Source organism: Cygnus olor, chromosome 18 (assembly GCF_009769625.2).
Source record: "Cygnus olor isolate bCygOlo1 chromosome 18, bCygOlo1.pri.v2, whole genome shotgun sequence".
Lineage (NCBI taxonomy): Eukaryota > Metazoa > Chordata > Aves > Anseriformes > Anatidae > Cygnus > Cygnus olor.
Genome location: NC_049186.1, coordinates 6,791,122 through 6,811,072, shown reverse-complemented (window position 1 = coordinate 6,811,072; position 19,951 = coordinate 6,791,122). Strand labels below are relative to the sequence as shown.

The 19,951-nt window shown below is 36.1% G+C and overlaps 1 protein-coding gene across 12 annotated transcripts in view; it reads left to right on the top strand.

Moving 5' to 3' along the window:
- Positions 1–19,951, top strand: part of SPAG9 (sperm associated antigen 9) — a 63,515-nt gene that overhangs the window by 25,023 nt on the left and 18,541 nt on the right. For 4 of the 12 annotated variants that reach the window (XM_040530776.1, XM_040530774.1, XM_040530775.1 and 1 more), the window contains 11 exons: positions 2,211–2,305; positions 7,028–7,181; positions 10,652–10,862; positions 11,598–11,697; positions 12,384–12,505; positions 15,513–15,570; positions 16,512–16,664; positions 16,747–16,798; positions 17,230–17,360; positions 18,574–18,630; positions 19,496–19,669. In XM_040530776.1, the coding sequence (XP_040386710.1) occupies positions 2,211–2,305; positions 7,028–7,181; positions 10,652–10,862; positions 11,598–11,697; positions 12,384–12,505; positions 15,513–15,570; positions 16,512–16,664; positions 16,747–16,798; positions 17,230–17,360; positions 18,574–18,630; positions 19,496–19,669 (1,307 nt within the window). Of the gene's footprint in view, positions 1–2,210; positions 2,306–2,707; positions 3,138–7,027; positions 7,182–10,651; positions 10,863–11,597; positions 11,698–12,383; positions 12,506–13,910; positions 13,923–15,031; positions 15,047–15,512; positions 15,571–16,511; positions 16,665–16,746; positions 16,799–17,229; positions 17,361–18,573; positions 18,631–19,495; positions 19,670–19,951 lie in introns of those variants that run through there. The other 8 variants (XM_040530772.1, XM_040530773.1, XM_040530769.1 and 5 more) reach the window with 6 other exon arrangements.

Below are 19,951 nucleotides of genomic sequence, written 5' to 3'. Positions count from 1 at the left end.
TAAACTGCTTAGTCCTTTAAATTGACCTGCCCTCTAGCCTCTGTATGTGGGTAATAAATATGATGAGACATTTCAGTAAACAAAAGAATACCAGGCTGAGGGGAGGGAAGAAAGTAGGTTAAACAACACAGTTTGAAAAACACAGAAGTTAGACAGATTTTCCTGACCCTACTCTTTTTTCCCATGTGGTAACTGTTCCTTGGAAAGCTACTAGTTACTTAGCTTCTGTTCAGTGGCTTAAAAAGAAAAAATAGATGTTCTGTTTAAAACTAGTTTTAAAAAATGCTGCCCTACAAATCGACATTTTTCCAGGTACTTTGACTTTTGTATGATAATTCCCTTCTATGATGGGGGGATACACAAACGATACTGAATGGCCTTATATACATTTCAAACTAATACATTGGTTTTTTTTCTCTGGGTTTTCTGTATTTATTTGAATTATAGAGTTGTTACCGTGTAAAACTCTGCACAGGAAATGTTGAAACGCCTGATTTTGATTCCTTGATGGAAACAGAAAAAAACAAAAAACATTGGGTAGTTGAAGGTGGAGCTTTCAGTTCTTTTTGTTTGCTTCTGCATGTAAGCAAGCATTTAAAAATAATTCAGAAAATGAATGAGATGGTTGTAGTAAAACGCTGCATTTGTATCGTTTGGGAGGATAAATTTTGTAAGCTTTTGACAGCAGTTAAAGTACATTATATAATGTTTCTCTAAAAATAGCAAGATAATACAATTCAAAGCAGAAAAAAGTATTTCAATTGAATGCAGGGAAAAGATCTGTATGGCATGTAACATTGATTTATATGATACCTATCAATCAGGATATCTTAAATCAGTTCATAATATGAGAATCTTAGACTATTTATTCATACGTAGCTGGTGCTGTCAACTGGTGTTTGCATTGAACTCCAGTCTTAGTAGCCTTGGACACATCAACCCTGACTTGACAGAAACATGTAGGTGGAGGTTTCCAGGTCTTGCTGAATTTAGTCCTGAAGTTTGAACATGTCCTCACAAACAAAAGGTTATATAACATTGGTTGTATAGATATCTGTTAATCAAGCTGTTCTGAAAATGCATCCACCCAAATTGGACATGGTACATGGTGGTCCTTGTTGGATCCCTTCTAACTTGGGATATTCTGTGATTCTAAGAAATTCTGGTTTTACAGAATAGGTATAATTTCCAGAAAGAAGCATTTGACATGGCTTGAATATATCCCAGAAAAAAATTACACTGAATTCTTGTGCAATATACCTATGATTTTTTTTCCTTTTCTGAGTGCCCTATTAGTGTTGAATGTGAGCACAGAAATGCTAAAAATAGTCATGTAGGCTTCTCTTCAGGCTTCAATGCTCTTCAGACTTTCCTAGTTTTCATTCTGAAGATATATGTCCAAATTAGCCTTTTAGAGTGATGTGGCAATACCTGTTACTTTTCTCCATGCATGACCCAGATCAGTTGTCTGCTGAGCAGCATTGTCCTTAAGCTGATTGGAATCAGGGTTCATTAAATAAGTCATGACTGCAGGAGTCAGCATGTTGGCCCGTGGCTGTCTCTTCACAGAAGGAGAGGAAGTGATCAAAGCTCTTCTCAAGGACTAATAATCCACAGGCACTCCCTCCTTTTTATGAGAAGTCCATCTAGGTGATTCAAAACTAAAGCTTTCTGTATTCTCTATAAGAGAAGTTAAGTTTATTTAAATCTTGGGAGAAAGAAGAGATGCTGACTTCGTATTTCTGCCCACAGAAAATAAATAATCGGTTTCTTAGTTTATAGTCATTTTGTATAATATTTGAGGTGTATGTTATCTCACCTTTGCAGATTTTTTGCAATTAGGCAATAAAATGCCATAGTAAATTTGAATATCTCTTTGATGTAATTAGAGGTCTTAGCACCTAAAATGGATTTGAATATGACACTTATAAACAAGAGTTTTGAATTTACCACAGGCACTTTGGATGCTGTTAGGATGTTTCCTGTGCATGAATGCACACGTTCTCTATTTTTTTTGAATTATGGGATTCTCTGCTGGTTTATGGCCTTACACACTATAATTTTACATCTTTCTTTATCTATTTAATGTTTCTGAATGCTTTCCCTATTTTTAGCATTACAGGGAAAAATTATACTGTATTAGCTAAAAATTATGCAACTGTACTAAACGTAAATAGTATTAATTTTACTGTTTCTGTCATTTTAAACAGATGATTCACAATTATATGGAGCACTTGGAAAGAACCAAACTTCATCAGCTAACAGGGGGTGAACAGTTAGAATCCACTACACACAGTAGAATTAGGTAAGCTATTTATTATGCTCTCACCCTGAAATGAAAGAAAAATCCATTCGTTTGTGTTTGCAAGACTTTGTTCTTTAATCCTACAACAACGATTTGGCTGAATCAGAAAGATTTGTTGTATGATTGGAATGCAGTAAGAGAATAGCGTAGAAATCAGTAGAGAAAAGCTTTTGCTGTTGTACTGCTAAACATTAAGTCTAATGTACAAAGTATATCTCAATTTCAGCTTTTTTTCGTGTTTACATTCAGGTAGGTAGGAAAAAAATGTCAGCGGCTGTGACAAAATAATTGATACCGTGCCGTTGCTTTGTGTTCAGGTTGATGGTGTGTATCTTGATACCCACTTGTTCTAAGAGCTCAGTGTGAATATATTATGCAGATTTTGAGCTTTCTAGCCTATGAACTCTGCGTGGAAGGAGGGGAGAAGAACTCCTGGGCTGGCTGTGTCTCTGCGTTGCTGCATAGATGCTGCGAGGAGCCCGGTGGCTCGGTGCGAGGGGGAGGAGAGGTGATGTCATTGCTTTGGAGCTGCTGCAGAAGAGTGGAAAGCTGCTGCTGATGGCATTGTTTTTGTGGCAGCGGCTGAATGACAGACTTTGCCTACAAAGATACACCCTCGGTCTCTGTGTAGCCTTCTTGGTTCCGGCGTTTCACCATGCCAGCACAGCGCCATGAATCCTGGATGCATGCTGCTATTTGTATTTGGCTTCGTTGGCGGGGCGGTGGTCATTAATTCGGCTATCTTGGTATCTCTCTCTGTTTTGCTGCTTGTGCACTTTTCTATTTCTACTGGTGTGCCAGCTCTGACGCAGAACCTACCAAGGATACTCAGGTACTCTGACCCACTGAACCTTAGCTTCTCCTGCTCTTTCTTTTTCTCTGCTTTCTCTTTTCTTGTCAAACAAAAAGAGCAAGGACAAATTAAAGATGCAAATTGTGCATAAATTTCAAATTCTTCTATAAACTTAATGTTTATGGACTGGGACATAGTAATATTTTTAAACATTCAAATTCAGCTGCCTTTTGCTTAAGCAAGTTACAAGGTCTGTTAATGTATTTTTGTTCTTTTAAAAAAGCTATTGTTTTGGTTGATGGTAACCTGCAAAAAAAAAAAAAGCTGTGGTGATAATGTCATGGATCAAGCTCATGTTTGTTGTATTGTCAGGTACTTGGCTGACTGTGTGTAGCCATAAATGTATGCAGACTGAGACCTTGTATTAATGTATTCCATTCATTTTTAATCTAAAGAATTGCATAAGATCAGCAAATTGATAATTATTCAAATACATAGTAATTAGTTGATTACGCTATTAAAAAAAAAATGTTTATTGGTTCATGGGGGGAAAAAATCTTTCATTATTTAAGCATTAGAGCTCTTAAAGCCTATTCACTATTGTTCAGCCAAATGTTATCCTCTCCTCTCTTCTGTACTTGTATGGCAACCTGCCAGCTCTCTGTCCTCCCTCAAGTTATGTTCTGTGTCCTAGTTGCCTGGAGCAATACCAGACATACATTAGAATATGGTTACCAAAAGTAATCTTGATATGCTTTTGTGCCATAATTACAAAAAGAGAGCAACTGGAAAACTTACAATGTAGCTTTCTGACCTGAAAACTTGAAATACTTCCACTATTGGTGAAGTTAATTTAAAAAAAAAAAAACGGGCAAAAACAAACTTTGAGAGTGAAAAATGCTGGAAATGGGAAATGTCCTCTGAAAGAGCCATGTGATGTTCTCCTTGATACACTGTGCATGTAGCCACTGTATGGTAGTATGCTTTTCAATTTAGGTCTCTGAGCACAGAAGGGTTTTTCCAAAGGTTTCAAGTCCATCAGTAGCTTAAAAACCACATGTTATTATTAATGAAAATAAATGTGCATATTAAATAGAAATAGTGTAACTATCTAGACTGATTTAGTTAGGCTGTATTTGTTTAAGAGGAGCAAAAAACCCAAACCCAGAATAAATAACCCCCAACTCTTAAAAACAAAACAAAAGCAGCACAGCAAAATATTGAACTTCAGGTTCAAAAAACTTAATTACAGTTCCTGTATTTAAGGAGTCAGATAGTTTAAGATGTTTTTGTAATGTGCTTTTCCTTCCCTGGCAAATATTTAATGGATTTGAGTGTTTTTGGAAGCTTCCCCTTCCCCCCCCCATCAACTCTTCCTAGTAATATATTTTAGGAATTACAGGAATTGGAGTTTAGTTTCTTAGTCTATTATTCATATCAAAAAGGTAAAAACATAGGGTTTTTACACAAAAAAACATAGGGAAGGAAGCCAGTTGTAAAAGAATTGTCTCATTTTTCACATTAGCCAGCTGTTAAAACAGAGCATCTGGTTGTTTATCGTAAAGGTTCCTGTGAATGCTTCAATACTTTATTTCAGAATAGTCAACAACCTGTAAATAAGTTGAGATTGCTTTAGTCTAATTAGATAATTTCTTTTAATGCAGGCATCCAGCATCCACATAATAAGCCTTAATGTCCAAAATAAGGCCTCTTTTCAAACTTAATTTACTGTGCAGTCTTGCAATGCACCTGAACTATTTTTAAGCACGTCAAAATAGGTTCATTATAAAATGTATTTAAAACTATTCCACCAAAAAAGCACTTCACAGCTGAGAACTCTTTTTCTGGTACCTGTTTTGTTTCAATTCTCTATTCTGAAGACTACAAAGCAAGCAAATATGTCTCCTCTGAACCATTGCTCCAGGAGGCGTTTTCCAAAGCAAAGGGCCCTTCACAATGCATGCTTTATAAGCTTTCTTCTGGACTGAAGGGATTCTTTTTTCCTTTTTTTCCCTGACGGACTTCTTAACCAATGAAATGTTTTCAGGCTTTTATCATAACTTAAGCTTATGTGGTGTCCTTTGTTCCCTGCATGCATTAGAGTTGTGGGAAATCTAAAGAAAAGCAGCACCTATTACAATAGCGGTAACTGCTGGAATCAAATTCTGTTTAGCTCTTTGGCTATTTTTTTCATGAAAACTTATCAGAGCAGTAACTTTGAAATGCAAGCCATCTGACCCTTTTTATTTTATAACCCTGGTTGATTTTGCTTTACTTTCTTTGCTGCCTAATTTGTGCTGCTGATAAAGTACTCCTGAATTAACAATTGAAGTTGGAATGATATTTATGAAAGACCAAGATATGAGCAATGTGAGAGTTTGAGACTCCTGTGACAGGGAGCATCTTTATGCCTCTGTACTGCGAAGGTTCATTCCAAACTGTTTACTATTCAAATATTGCTATTTTTGCTGACGTCAAAATTTTCCAAAAGGAGTTCACTGATTAATTGCTAAATACAGTTACTTCTTGACTAACTTCTTTCTTGGTTTACAATATAAAGAAAATTTTCCTATGCTTTTTAACATTCTTTCTTGTGGTTTTGCATATAACTTATAAGTAGGTACTAATTCTGCATAGAATTCTGTCACAGTTATGTTTGATTGGTGAAAAGCCTGGTTTAAAAAAAAGATGAGGACGTGATTTGTCTCATTATAATGCTAAAATATACAAAATTTCTCAGGTCATAATACTGTCTGGATTATCTCTGTAGGGATAGTTACTGGCAATGTTTTCTCATGAAGCACAGTCTTCTGCCATCACTTGTGTGCACTTTTATCTTTTGGTCTTCAGTATACTGGAAACTTTGCTTGAGCTGCACTAGTTGATTACGGTCCCATTTTTTTCTTCTGTATTTCATTGTTCTAACTCAACAAATACATTGTTTTGTCTCAATTCTAAGTCTGGCTTATATTTTTCCCTTTCAGGGCTGGTTCTCGCATCCCATGAATTGCATTCTACGCAATGTTTTTGTCTCTTGCTATCAGGAAGAATTAATCTTTTTCTGTTCACTGATAACAAGATTGGATTTGGGAATCTTTTGTGGAAGGGATCAACATACAAAGCTTTGGAACTTCCAAATGTTGTTTGTTGTAGAGAAGGGATAAAGTTAGCGAAGGTAGTGAGGAGCTAGGATGAAGTTACCTTCCATGCTGTTGAAGTAAATCTTAAGTTGTAGTTTATGTAACATTAAGCTAGTATTGCTGCTTATGGAAGCAGTCATGTTATGGCACTGGCTGCTCTTTTCTTGCTATTTTCAAGTTTTTCTGTGGCCCTACAGTAAAGTAGAGTACTGAACTGATCTTTGTTAAAACTATAAACTTTTCAGCTGGGCTAGTTTTAACACTTTTAATTCCTTGACCCGTTTATTTTACCCAGTTACACAAATTAATTTAATTCATGTGACCTTAAATTTGGACTTTTGGTTGATGTCTTATGACTTTCCCAAATGCTTCAATTAATGATATAGCTGTTGAAGTTGTTAGTGTATCTTGTAAAAAAAAAAAAAAAAAAAAAAGTATTTTGAGTGGCCGCTGAAAACTGTAATTTTTCTGAAGTGGACATTTTTGTTTTATACTGCTGTTTGTGTTATGTTTCTGTTAGTTTGCTATAGATTAGATTCAGTGCAATCAATGCTGCTGCCTAAAGCCAGGGAATAGCCCAATCTGCAATTAATCAAATCACATGATATGGGGAATTAGTATGTGCTGTAATACAAACTGCATATGCTGCATTGTATGTTTAATAGAGAACAGGCTATGAACATTTCTAACTGTAATTTTACTGCTTCCCTGCTGATTTCAGAGGTGTACAAGAAAAGAAGCTGTGTGACATCTGAAATAACTGACAAAATCTGTCTCTTTTTCAAACAGAAAGGAGCGTCCAATATCACTGGGCATCTTCCCATTACCTCCAGGAGATGCACTACTTACACCTGAAGCTCAGAGAGAAGCAGGAGAGACACCTGGGTCAGAGCACTGGAAATTCCACGAGCTAAGCCAGCCACGGTCCCACACAAGCCTGAAGGTGAGTTGTCTTGTGCATTAGGAGAAACCCCCCATAAAAAGGTTACAGGTTGCTGCCAGTAGAGAGAAGAATGGAAATGAAAGGGAAGAGAGAGAACCCTGAATCACGTTCATTTAAACAGCTTTGTATTTTGCAAACAAGTGGTAATGTAGTTCTCTTATTCACAAGAGTGTTTTTTTCTGACCAAGGACCATTTCCAAAGGCCAGTCACTTTTTCTTTACAGCCTAGGTATGTAGGTAGGTAGTGTAAACAGGTCTGCTGATTCAATATCCTTTTGGAAGGAAAGCTTTGGCTACAGGCAGTACTCTAATGCAGCCGCTGCCTTCTCTCAGACACATAATGTGGTATACCATAGAGTTGAGTGACCTAACTTTCCTAAATTAGCTTGTGATGTGATTTCCGTTACGTGTAACTTGGCTATAATTTCTCCAATTGTTCTGTGTTCCAGCAGTGCGAGGTGGCATAGAGCAAGCTGCAGAAAGGAGAAAAATGGAGTGGTGTTTGGGAGTGTGGTGAACCTGGTGGTTGGGACTAGGGTGCGCGAACACAGCAGGAGCAGGGGGCTGCAGGCTGAAGAACTCCAGGCTGTGTAAAGCCTCAGTCTCCTGATGCTGGCAAGGTGTTCTAGGAGACATGATGTGCTGTTGTTTCTGAAGATATGTGCAGCTGAGGGGAAATTCCTTCGCCTAAGTGAACTTAATATACAGCAGAAGAATACTAAACTGATAATAAATAAAAAGCAATCCAGAAACAACTAGAACTTGATTTTTTTTATCTAGAGGTCATATGGAGGTAATAGGAAGTATAAGTGATGATTAACTATAAAAAGGTATCAGTGACAACAGGAGTTTGAATCTAAAAAATGTCACTTATCAAACTATTCCCTTTGTTCCATCTTGGATCTTAGTTTTCCTGTTTCCTTTGTCCCATGCCAGTTGATTTCAACAAATTGACAGAGCTCTCTTTAGGAGAGCTGACTGAAATCCAAATTAGTTATGACTAAGAATAGGTGGAGGTGGAATAAAAAGGGGAGTTTCTGATCCTATCCTGTGCCCTTAGAAAATTATAATGGCTACTATATGTCATCAAAAAAAGTTTTTTTGGTATAGGTCCTCTCAATTCTGCTAGAAGAATTTACAAAATAATGCAAACTAACTTTTAAAGCCTATTCAGTCAGAATAAAGCCAAAGCTTTGGTCCAAAGCAGATTTATACTTGTGAATGTAAAATTTCTGAAGTGAACCTGTGGGATAACATGAGATATTGAGGTCATATCCAGAATTTGAAATTTTTTCTTTTAATTCTGATTTTTCTCTCCAAATAGTTTAACAAGTACAATGTACTAGTAAAGTTCTGCTACTTTCAGGTATGTTTGCAATTCATTGGTCAGTAGTTCCTCTTAAGGTATCACAACAGTAAGTGTCAGGGAGAAACCTGGACTAAAAAGGCAAGGTAATCCGTAGTAATACAGAAGGAACAGTACAGCAGGAACATTACCTTGTCTTCCAATATTACTCAGTACAGTTGTGTATGTTCCATTCGTTCTCTTCTGCTTATTTCTGCAAGGTATTGAAGGTGAGCCACAACTACTCCAGAGTTAATGATCTCATTTTTAAACTAATTTTGCAGTATTCAGGAAGACTTTTGGCAACACTGCCAAAAAGGTCTATTTTTCTAAGTCAGCACTGACTTTCAAATGCTTAGTCTTTGAAATATTCTGATTTTTCTGCACTGTTTGGAGTTGCATTTTGTTTTCATTAGTTTTTAGACCAAACATTCACAATAGTTTAATGATCATTGTTTTTAAGAGTTAGCTAAAGAAAAAAAATGCAGTAGATAGCTAAGTCAGAAATGTAAAGTACGGGGTTACCTGAAACTAAGCAAGGGGCCATTCTCTTCACTATTTTCTTTTGCTATCAAGACATTTTTCTTGAGCTTTGTGTGTGAAAGTCAGTGGTCAGTCTGTACTGCATCAGTTAGTGGTTGCTTTTGGAATGCAAAGATGTAGAGATGTTTGAACAGAGCCAACGGTTCTCTTAAGACTTTATTCTGTGTTTGTGTGATCTCTGGGTTCCCTTGGTAAGAGGTATCATTTCCTGCTTTCTGTAACTACGTGCTGAAGTATGAATCATTATCCAGTGGCTGAACTTCACCAGTTCAATAAGCAAATAGGTAAATAGTGTAGTTTTTTGGAAATGGACACCAAGTATCTCATATAACACCTTAGAATCTGGGTTTCATTTTCTTGAGTAGCTGTGGAATAATGTACTCTTTTGGGGTAATTTCAAGATCAATAAATCAATTGCTATCAAATTCCTAACTGATAAGAAGGTATTGATGGCAAGAGTTTTGTTTCCAACACTTGCAAATTCCAAGTGGAGATGTTACTATGTGATGCAAGCTTTTCATTTATGCAGATATACATAAATGTGTGTCTTCCTCCCTGCCCCTAGAAAATAGTCTTATTTTGCAAGGAAGTAGCAAAAGTAAAAAAATTTAGAAGTTACAACTCCTAGTAATCTTGCACTTGCTATGAATATTGCACTTAATGCAAATCTAAGAATGTGTCTGTTTGCAAGGTTTTTTGTTTTTTAAGCAACCTTAAAATTGAGCTTCACTTCCTTCTTGAAAAAGGATGCGAGCAGTACAATGAATTAAAGCTTCACAAAATATAAACTTCCTTCTTTCTTGTCATGTTTTGGTTTCCTGAGCTAACAGATGCATGCTGTTAGATGTCACGGGATGCCTAGGAGCCTTGCTTTCACCTCTGATTCACAAACAAGACCATAAAAGAGCTTTTTGTCCGGACTTGCTTTCCTGCCTTCATTTTGCATGTAGCAGTCTCAGTATTTCATCTGTTTCCCAAGGATATTTCTCTAACACTTTTGGAAAACAGTGGCCTAAATAACCAGTTGGTGTTTTTATCTACAGAAAGATCTTGTTCACTGGTGTGCTACTGTTTAAGTCACGGTTAAGATGCTGGTACAGTTCTCTATGCTATAGTTCTACACTAGTTAAATGCATGTTCTGCATCAGTACTTGAGTTATCTACTCTCTAAGAAGCTATTTTAAGACATTATACAAGTTTTGGAAAAGCACATTTTAGAGCAGCTTTGGGAAGACGGTCAGCAATTTACTGTGCAGCTAGGAGGATTTCTAATATGGGAATACACACTGCTGTGTAATACTTAACAGAAAAGCATCATAAACCTGTTGGTTTTTAAATAGTATTAAAATAAGGACGTGTATTTTGTAGTTACAACCTCCTTAACAGGAGTGAAACCACAGCATTAGCTATTCACAGCCATGAATCTGGCAATACTGGCTTAAGTTATTCTTTCTGTTCCTATTTCTTTAGATCTGCCTATTCTTCAGAAAAATAGAGGAATTTTGGCACTTGTTCTTTAGAAACAACTATGAATCTTCTAATATTTTATGTTGATTTTTCAATGCTAATTCATCCATTTTAGGATGAGCTCTCTGATGTTAGCCAAGCAGGCTCAAAATCTACTACTCCAGCATCCACAGCTGCTTCAGATGTACCTGCATTGCCTGCTGAAACTCCTCAGAAGGAAGATGTTGAAGGGCTTGCGAAGGGCACAGATAAGCAGAATGAAAAGCCAGACGTAAGCAAGAATATTGAAGTACAGGTAGCTCAAGAGACAAGAAATGTGTCCACTGGTGAGCTGCATTTACTTTTTAGTAAATGAATTATGAATAAATGAATTATTATCATAATTACCTATACAGAACCCTTAATGAAATGCCTTAATTCTGCCAGAAGTGATAAATGTTTTTTGCTTGATATTTTTACGAGAATGAAGTATTGGTGAGATATACAAGTCTGTTATTTATTGGTGGTGTTAGTCCTTATTTTTCTAGAATTGGAGTCATTTATGACATTTCCTTGTGAGCAGCAGAAGTAACACGCATCTAGACACAAAAAGTCGTGAAATGAGGTAGACATTACTTGGTAGCTAATACAAAAGTAGCAAGGAATAATGACCATTTAGTGATTAGAGAGAGGCCTTCTCTAAAAAATGATTTCTTGCCTATTACTTGTGAGAGTTGCAACTGGAACTGCTATCCAGTTACAGGCAAGAATAGTGTTTACTCAGTGTGGATGCCAAAGAAACTGAAGTCTTCTAAGAGCGTTGGAAAACTGCATTCAAATAAACTTCTGCTGTACAACAACTTTCCTAAATTTCACTTGATTTATAAGAGAGACTTGCTTAGAAATTCCAGTGTTTGTGCTAGGGTATCAAAATCCATAGATCTTGTTTAGTTGCTAAATAAGTCTCTGAACACAAATCTGTTAAGTTGATGATCAATTCAGTATTAATGTCTGTAATGTTGTGTGTCACAATTTAAAGTGATTTTTGATTTATGGAAACATACTACTTGATATTTCCCTAGGTGGAAATGAAAATGAAGAAAAATCTGAAGTTCAGGCCATCATTGAGTCAACCCCAGAGCTGGATATGGATAAAGATCTCAGTGGATATAAGGGTTCTAGGTAAGCTGTGTGGTGTGATTTGAGTAGGAAAACCAATTTTATAAGGTACCAGACTTCAGTTTTGATCTCTTTACTTGTTTTGAAATTTTAAGACCGAGGTCATGCATTATATAATGAATCTCCTACTTCTGTGACCCTGTTTCTTTCCCCAGATTCCTGAGGAGGTTTTAAGTGTAACAGCAGTTCTTCATTCTGTCGCTACACTTCAAGTGAACGTTCAGGGTACTTCATATTACAGCAGGCTTAATAATACCTAAATATTCTTTCCATATTTTGAGGGTCTGTACCAAGAGGCCTTTTCTCCCCAAATCTGGGTTTCAAGATATTAGTGTTTGCTAAGCTGACCTCTTGTGTTTTCACTCAGTCTTTAAAATCTGGACTTAAGACTGACTCCTCAAGTGCTACAGCATTTATCAGATTCTGATGGGAGAATCCCATTGCTGGTAGAGTGCCTTTGCCTGAGTCTGCTTCCTTGCAGGCATTTGCTTATGAAGGGTAACATTAGGAAAACATATAAAAATAGAATTTAGGGCTTTAAGCGAAAAGCTTCTAATTTTTTTTATTCCCTTTTTATAGGGTAAAGAATGAGGTATTGGTTAAAAAAAAAAAATGGAGAAAGCATTCTTCAGAGTGGGAATAGACTTTTTCTGTCTTTTTTGATATGTTTGTTTTAATTCTTTGAATAGTACTCCTACCAAAGGCATAGAGAACAAAGCATTTGACCGTAATACAGAGTCACTCTTTGAAGAGCTGTCGTCTGCTGGTTCTGGCCTAATTGGAGATGTGGATGAAGGTGCAGATTTACTGGGTAAGAATGGTTCTTTAAAGATCCTGTTCAGAGGAGTTTTCTTTGTTAGTGGAGTGTTTAATTGTCCTTACTAGACTTACTGTTAGTCATTTGCATGAAAATATTTGACTGTCATCCTAAGGTGGTTATTGGAATTATGCAAAAAAAAAAAAAAAAAAAGAAATATACTATCAGCCATAATGTTTTTAGGTACTTATAGGGAAAACTGAAACAGAGTATAGTATAATATAAAACCTTTGTGTCAGATAACATCTTGACCATTTTATGGTTTGTAAGAAAATTGCAGTATAATGCAGCAGTGGTAATTTGAGAATCCAACTATTAATTAAAAGCAGGGGAAGGGGAAGAAACACACTTGTGTTCTTCCCACCAAGTGGCTTGCTGCTGCTTGTGTGCTGACTGAAGAAAACGGAGGTTTTGGGGACATGAGTTGATCAGGAGCAAAAAGGTCATGTGGGGGGAAAAATGGATCTTTCTGTAAATTACTGTCTAGTATTATCACAAGTTATTTTTGGACATATCAATGTGCATGCCTCATTTTGAATTAATGAAAGCTGGTACTATGGAATACATATAAAATACAGATGCATCTCGTGCATGTGTTAGATTGCATATAGAAAATCATTAATTGCCCTGTCAGAAGCCAGAAATAAAGATTGTTAATAATTTAGAACTACTGTGTGTGCAGTCTGAATTTCTGGTGGCTGCTTTCTACCAGAAACTTATTTAATATCATGTAGGGGACATTTCTGCCAAGTATTTCCCACTTGAGTAATGGGCCTAGTCTGAGAGAGGTATTTTCATGGATGTTATTCTATACTGCTTTGAATCCTGAGCGGTGAGGACCATCACATTCTTGCTGAACATATTTCATCCAAAACTCTTGCCCCCTGTCACGGGGACAACTAATGACACATTCTGCGTGCAAAAAAATGTAGGTACTGGAGAAATATTAAGATATAACAACTTCCGTCTCTTATCTGAATGATAAATTGTTTAAAGAAATCCAATTTCTGTCAGGGTGTCCTTATAATGCATACTTTTCTGTGTGCAAAAATAATATACTTTTTAGTATAATGTAGCAAAGGTTTTACTGTCTTCATTAGCATTTTCGGTAAAAACCCCTGCTATAAATACCAGTATGTGGAAAATGAACATACTGCTATAAATGTACATTATGCAGAATGTGATCTAATAGTTTGACTACATAATCACCATTTAACTTAAATACAACCGTAGTCTGAACTACTTTGTGGTGCTTAAAAACCACATCTGCATCCAGGATAGTTGGTGTGTTTCAAGCATTTGGCTCCACTTTAAGTGACCATTTACTTTTAGTTTTGAGATCTGTAAAAATAGTTAATTGGGATTCTCTAATCTGTTTTCTCTTGGGCTGCATACCCAGGGGAATATTCTGGTGTGTATGCTTCTTTTTTAAAAAAAATTCTTTGAAATCTGTTGCTTCTACAGTTAGGCGTTCTTGGCTGCTGCTCTCATAAAATACATTCTCTGCATTTTTTTCCCTGCTTGGTAACATTTTTTTTTGCCCTTGCACTCTTGGCTTTCTAGTTTTTGTTCTTGCATTATAAAGGATCCTGAAACCTGTTGGAAGTGATCCTAGCTAGTTTTATCTATGCATACTGAAAACATGTAAAAAGCAATATCTATTTGATTAAAACCCCTTGATGACTGTAGTGTAAGGAATTTCTCTAGTTATTGATAAAGTAACCTCAGGTGATCCAAGTTCCTTCAGAATTAAATGTCATTTATTTTTAATCCTAAACCCAGAGAGAGGAATTTCAAGAGAGGAAATTGACTTGCATGCCTGTTTAAGTACCATTTTTTGTTATCAAAATATCTTTTAAGTCTATCAAAGTTGCTTGAAAGGTTGTGCTTGTAGAATATTTTAAAAGGCCTCCACCGTTAGAGATTTCTTTCTTGTGTTGATCTCGAATTAGCATAATTTCTGCTATCATCAATGTGATAACAGTGGGAGGTTTAATTGGAAAGTAATTTTGCTGTGCAGGATGTAAAGCAATTATTCTTATAAAAGTTGCTTTTAAAAAATCCTATAACTGACTACTTTATGCATGCAAACAGTAGGGGTAAGAAACTAATTTCCAGAATTTTAAATAATATTGAATTAGTTACGTAGAGTTAAGTTTACTTTTTTGTAGTAGCATATTTCTTTGAATCTTATACTGAATGGTTTAGCATTTCTAAGTATTGTGCTTCTAAACTATTTCACAGAAGTCAAGATGAACTTCTATTAAATTACTCTTTTTTTGTAAGAGGTCCAACCAGTAGAAATGGTTGTGACGAGCCTAACTCTTTTTTAACATCTTTCATGTAAATCCTGCTTCTAATCACATCACATTTCACTTCAAATTGTTGGTGGTGGCTTTGTTTTAATTCACTCTTATTTCATAAATCTAAATATTTTATTGCTCTTCACTCATACTACACCTTACATGAAATATTTCTTGTTCTTGTTTTTGCTCTACATGGAATGCATGGGCTTTAAAGACCATAATTTCTTTGGTAAGGTATCATTTGCTCTGGGGAGGTCTGCAGGGCTTTTGCAATCTGAGCTTTGTTCAGCACGTTTTGTCTATCATTTATATGCTTTTGAATCTTACATGGTATAAAAGACAGCCAAGCATTTTAAACTTTTAATGGACTAGTACTTCCCCGATGATGCTATTTTTTTTTTCTTTTTGTTTTTTAATTAGTAATACTGTAACATCTTCAATATGTATAGAATAGGTGGAGGTAGCTCTAGCCTGCTGTCAGCCAGGGGTGTTTTTAGTCTTCAATTGAAGGCAGGTTGAAAAGGTGGAGGGGAAAGCTAATTGTAGAAGGTAGGTCCTGAAACTTCAGATAGCTCAGTTCTTCTGCCAAGCTTCATAGTTAACATTCAGTTTTTGTTAGACAAATAAAGTAAAACATAGCTTGTAAAAATAACCATTTCATCTGCTAATCTCATGTGTTTGTTTCCTTTGGAAAGGAATGGGTCGTGAGGTAGAAAACCTTATTTTGGAAAACACTCAACTGTTGGAGACAAAGTAAGTGTGAATGTGTATGTAAAAAAATTCCTGCCCTTCTCTGATACTTTGTTATGCTTCCAAGTAAATCCTCAGATAACTGTCATCAAAGAATGCTGAACTCTTGTCACTTCTGTGTTAAATGATAAGCATACCTGCTCAGAGCTCTCCATAGCTGCACATTTTTACTCATGCATTGGAAAGTAACCATATATCTGATTTGTCCTTAATTTGTCGGCATGCTTCCTATGGAGACTTATATTTAGTCTCTGAATGTTTTCCGATTTTAACGTGGAACAGAGGCAGATGTGAAACCCCATGTGAGGGACGTGCAGAGACCATTCAGTTACACCATAGTAGCATGTAACATGATCAGGACTGAAGATGCGACACTACATTGTGTGAAATGGATGGCTGGCTGTCTTCCTTTCTCCTTCTCATTTAAAAAATCAATAACAATTTGTATCTTCATGCATGAAAATCTGAAATACGCTCTTTTGTAAGAGTATTGGTGGTATATAAATATTTTCCATTTGTAGGTAGATTTGGCTAAATACATAGCTTAAATGGGTACTCAAGAAACTAAAGACCTTGGGAGCAAAAGATGACTTTCCCTTGTAAGGATGCATGTTGCTATGCCCTAATGAGATCAACTCCATACCTTTTATTAGAAACACAATTGTAACTGCAGAATCTAATCCATTGGAGGCCTGTTGAGGAATGCAACGTGTAAACAAACTGTTCTGAGTTGTCTCTACTTCTTTCAAATACAGCGGTGCAAATGTATTTTGTCAGTGTTTGAGATTTGTGGGAGGGTTTAGCCTGTTGAAGAAAGCTAACTTTTTATAGTAGTTTTATGTAAGAAACTTCAGTTTGAGAATCTCCAAGTTCAAGAATAAAGCTAACTTAACTATGAGACCATAGTCAATCCTTGTAATGATGTGTTTTAAATGTTTATGTAGAAATGCACTGAATGTAGTGAAGAATGATTTGATAGCAAAGGTGGATGAATTGACCTGTGAGAAGGATGTACTACAAGGTGAACTGGAGGCTGTAAAACAAGCAAAGCAAAAGCTTGAAGAGAAGAATAAGGAACTGGAAGAAGAACTCAAAAAGTAAGTTAAATACCACGGTTATGAAAAAGAAGGAAAAAATTATTGTGGTATCTAATGCGGCTATTTTTTATTTTGTATTTAGAGCTCGTGCAGAAGCAGAGGAAGCAAGACAGAAAGCTAAAGAGGATGATGATGTAGGTGTCTGTGCATCTGTATTTTGTATAAATAATTCAGAATTGGTTGTTAGAAGTCCATGTGCATTTAGTGAGTGCAGTTAAGCTTTATCGCTTAATAAGTAGTAGTAGCAAACTTTCACCACATTAAAACAGAGAAGACCTAAAGAGCACAAGTAGACTTACCATCTCTAGCTTTCCTTCTTTCCTCTCTGCTGCTTACTATGTCACGTTCTTCTTGAACTGCTTTTTATTCAGATTAAACTACATTACAAAGGATGGGAGGAGAGGAAGGTGAAGGTAGAAGGTACTGGGTAAAATCAAATTTTACAAAGCCTCAGAGCCTTCAGGAATCTGGAATTGTGCCGTAAACTGACTCTTGTCTGAAGGCAGAGGCTGACTCTGCAATGCTGTACTGTGCTCCTTTGTTCATTCTTTTTTTGTGTGTTCAGAGTGATGTCCCTACCGCTCAGCGGAAGCGTTTTACTCGTGTTGAAATGGCCCGTGTTCTGATGGAAAGAAATCAGTATAAAGAGAGGCTGATGGAACTTCAGGAAGCTGTCCGATGGACTGAGATGATAAGGTAAGACTCTTAAAATCCTTGGAGCTCTTTAGATTTCACAAGTTTTTTTAAAGGAAAAAAAGATCTTAACTACAGAGTGATCTGATCAGTAGGCTGAGGCCTTAATCAACCTTCTGCTTGTCTCCCTACTTGTCCGCAAATAAGTTTGTTCTAATGTTACGTGCATATAACTTACCTTGTTAGAATGGGTTCTAGATGAAACCTTCATGAAAATGTGTTATTTCATGTGATGTGAAATAAACATCCCTTGAAGAAATGCATGTACTTTAGAACAATTACAAACCTTTGAAATCGTAATATTATTTGGGGGTACAGGGGAAAAAAAAAAAAATACTGCGTATGTATGTGCAAATCTTAGTGTTCCCAGTTATCAGCTGGGATACCAAAATACTAATACAGTTGGTCTTCAAGATTGAGTGTAATTCATGTGTAAGAATTTTGGTAGATCAGGAGGAAACAATTTGAAAACTGCAAGGTTTGTTAAATATTAACCAGTAAAGATGCAATTTGGTCTAATTTGCATTCTGAACACTGAGTTGTCTGGAAGGGATGATGTAAAAAGGAAACTCGGCCCCAACTTATTCTTGCCACATCCCCCGAGTCAGTTCTATATCCAGTAGTAAGTGTCATTTGCTGCCGCCTGCTGGTCAGGTACAATGGTGACATTTGTTTTTGTCATTGTCTTTAATACCTGTGAGCCATTTTCTCTTTGAGTCTGAGAGAGAAATGTGTGTTCCCAGGCAGCCATGGCTTGCTTTTTTGTAGCTGTTCTCTCCTGTAGAAATCTTCTTGTCTTACCTCTGTTTGTCTCTCTCTTCTGGAGCAATCACTACATCGTTTATTTACTAATACGTTGAAAAACAATATTTTTTAAAATATAAAGGCAATGATTAAAATACTTTAAAAAGCATTTTAAAGTCTTCTGCCTTCTGATTTGCTGCTTTCTAGCTGTTTTCATTGTAAAGTATTATACAGACTTCTTTTGTCTGCAGAGTACTTGCCAGTTGTTTGCAATGCAAATAAATGTAAATGTTTGTGTTGCTTCATCTTGTGAGAATTTCAATCTTGCGCTCTGGTTAGAAATGCTAATGTGAAGAAATAGGCTTTGATACTTTCAATATCTGTTATCCTATTTTTTTAAATAAATTGAACATTGTGTTCCTTTCCTTTTTATTAATGCTTACTCAGTAAATTTAAAATTCGTCTCTTGTAGAGCATCAAGAGAAAATCCAGCCATGCAAGAAAAGAAGAGATCAAGTATTTGGCAGTTGTAAGTATTGAAACACAACTCATGAACAAAATAAATAAAAGACCCTAACCAATTAGCTGGCACACTTTTATATGTTAGCTAATTATCTTTTGGCAGATAGAGATATCTTAATTGTTCTCCTCTTGTTACCTAGCATGCCAGCTCGGTAAGACTGTTCTTGAAGACAAAATATATCGTAAGCTGCATCACTTAATGAATGGCTGTGCACTTTGAAGTTAAATGCCAAAGTGCTGTAACTTTCCTAGCTGAATATGCACCAGAACTTGTTCTGAACGTTTTAATGGATTCTTTTTTATTATGGAAATAGAAACTTGAATAGCTTGTGTGGATTGTAATTATTTCAGCTTCGTTTTTCTTTGAAGTCTAGTTGATTGTCAAATTTTCCCTTCTAACTTGAAGCTCTTTAAATCTGAAATGGTATTATTCACGACAAGTTATTTATCAAATAATCCTCTTAATGTTGTGGTTTGCTGATAACTAATGTATTTCCTAGCCTAGGAGTCGGTGGGGCTTTTAGGATGCACTGTGCATGAACTAATATGCATCATAAGACTGTCTTCCAGCTGTGATATTCACATCCTAATTTTATTGGTTTCTTATAGATCTTCATTCAAGATGAAGATCCCATTAAATTTAATAAACAAATGGGATAGTAAATCTTCAAGATTTTTTTAATACTGACATGAGTGTTTGTTCTTTCAGAGTATTTCTGAGTGTGCAGTAGCTGCTGTGTTGGGCTTCACTTTTAGTCTTAACTGGCTTGAGAAGGCTAGCATGTGTGGTGTTTTGCCTGCACAGTAAAGTCAGGATGTATATTAAAAATCTTAACTGTTATCTTTCTTCTTTTCCTTTTTTCTTACTCCAGTTTTAGCAGGCTCTTCAGCTCATCTAGCAATACAGCTAAGAAACCAGAACCTCCCGTCAATGTTAAATACAATGCTCCAACGTCACATATTACTCCATCAGTCAAGAAAAGAAGCAGCACCTTATCTCAATTACCTAGTGACAAATCTAAAGCCTTTGAATTCCTCAGTGAAGAGTAAGACACTTTGGTTCTATAATGCTAGATATGATCTATCAAGTAATTACTCTTCTAGTCTTCTGAGATAAACAGCATTGCTGCAAAGTGAAGTATAATGTTCTCCTGAAGTGAATGTTGATACTTAAGAAATCAGCATAGTGCTAACTGAAATACTCAGTGGTGGATGATTATTCTGGGTAGCTGGCAGTAGTGTTTTGTTTGGCAAATATCACCGCCTTCCATAAAGTGTATTTAGGCACGGGAGGCAGCATTCAGTACACTTTTATTCCCAAGCATTGT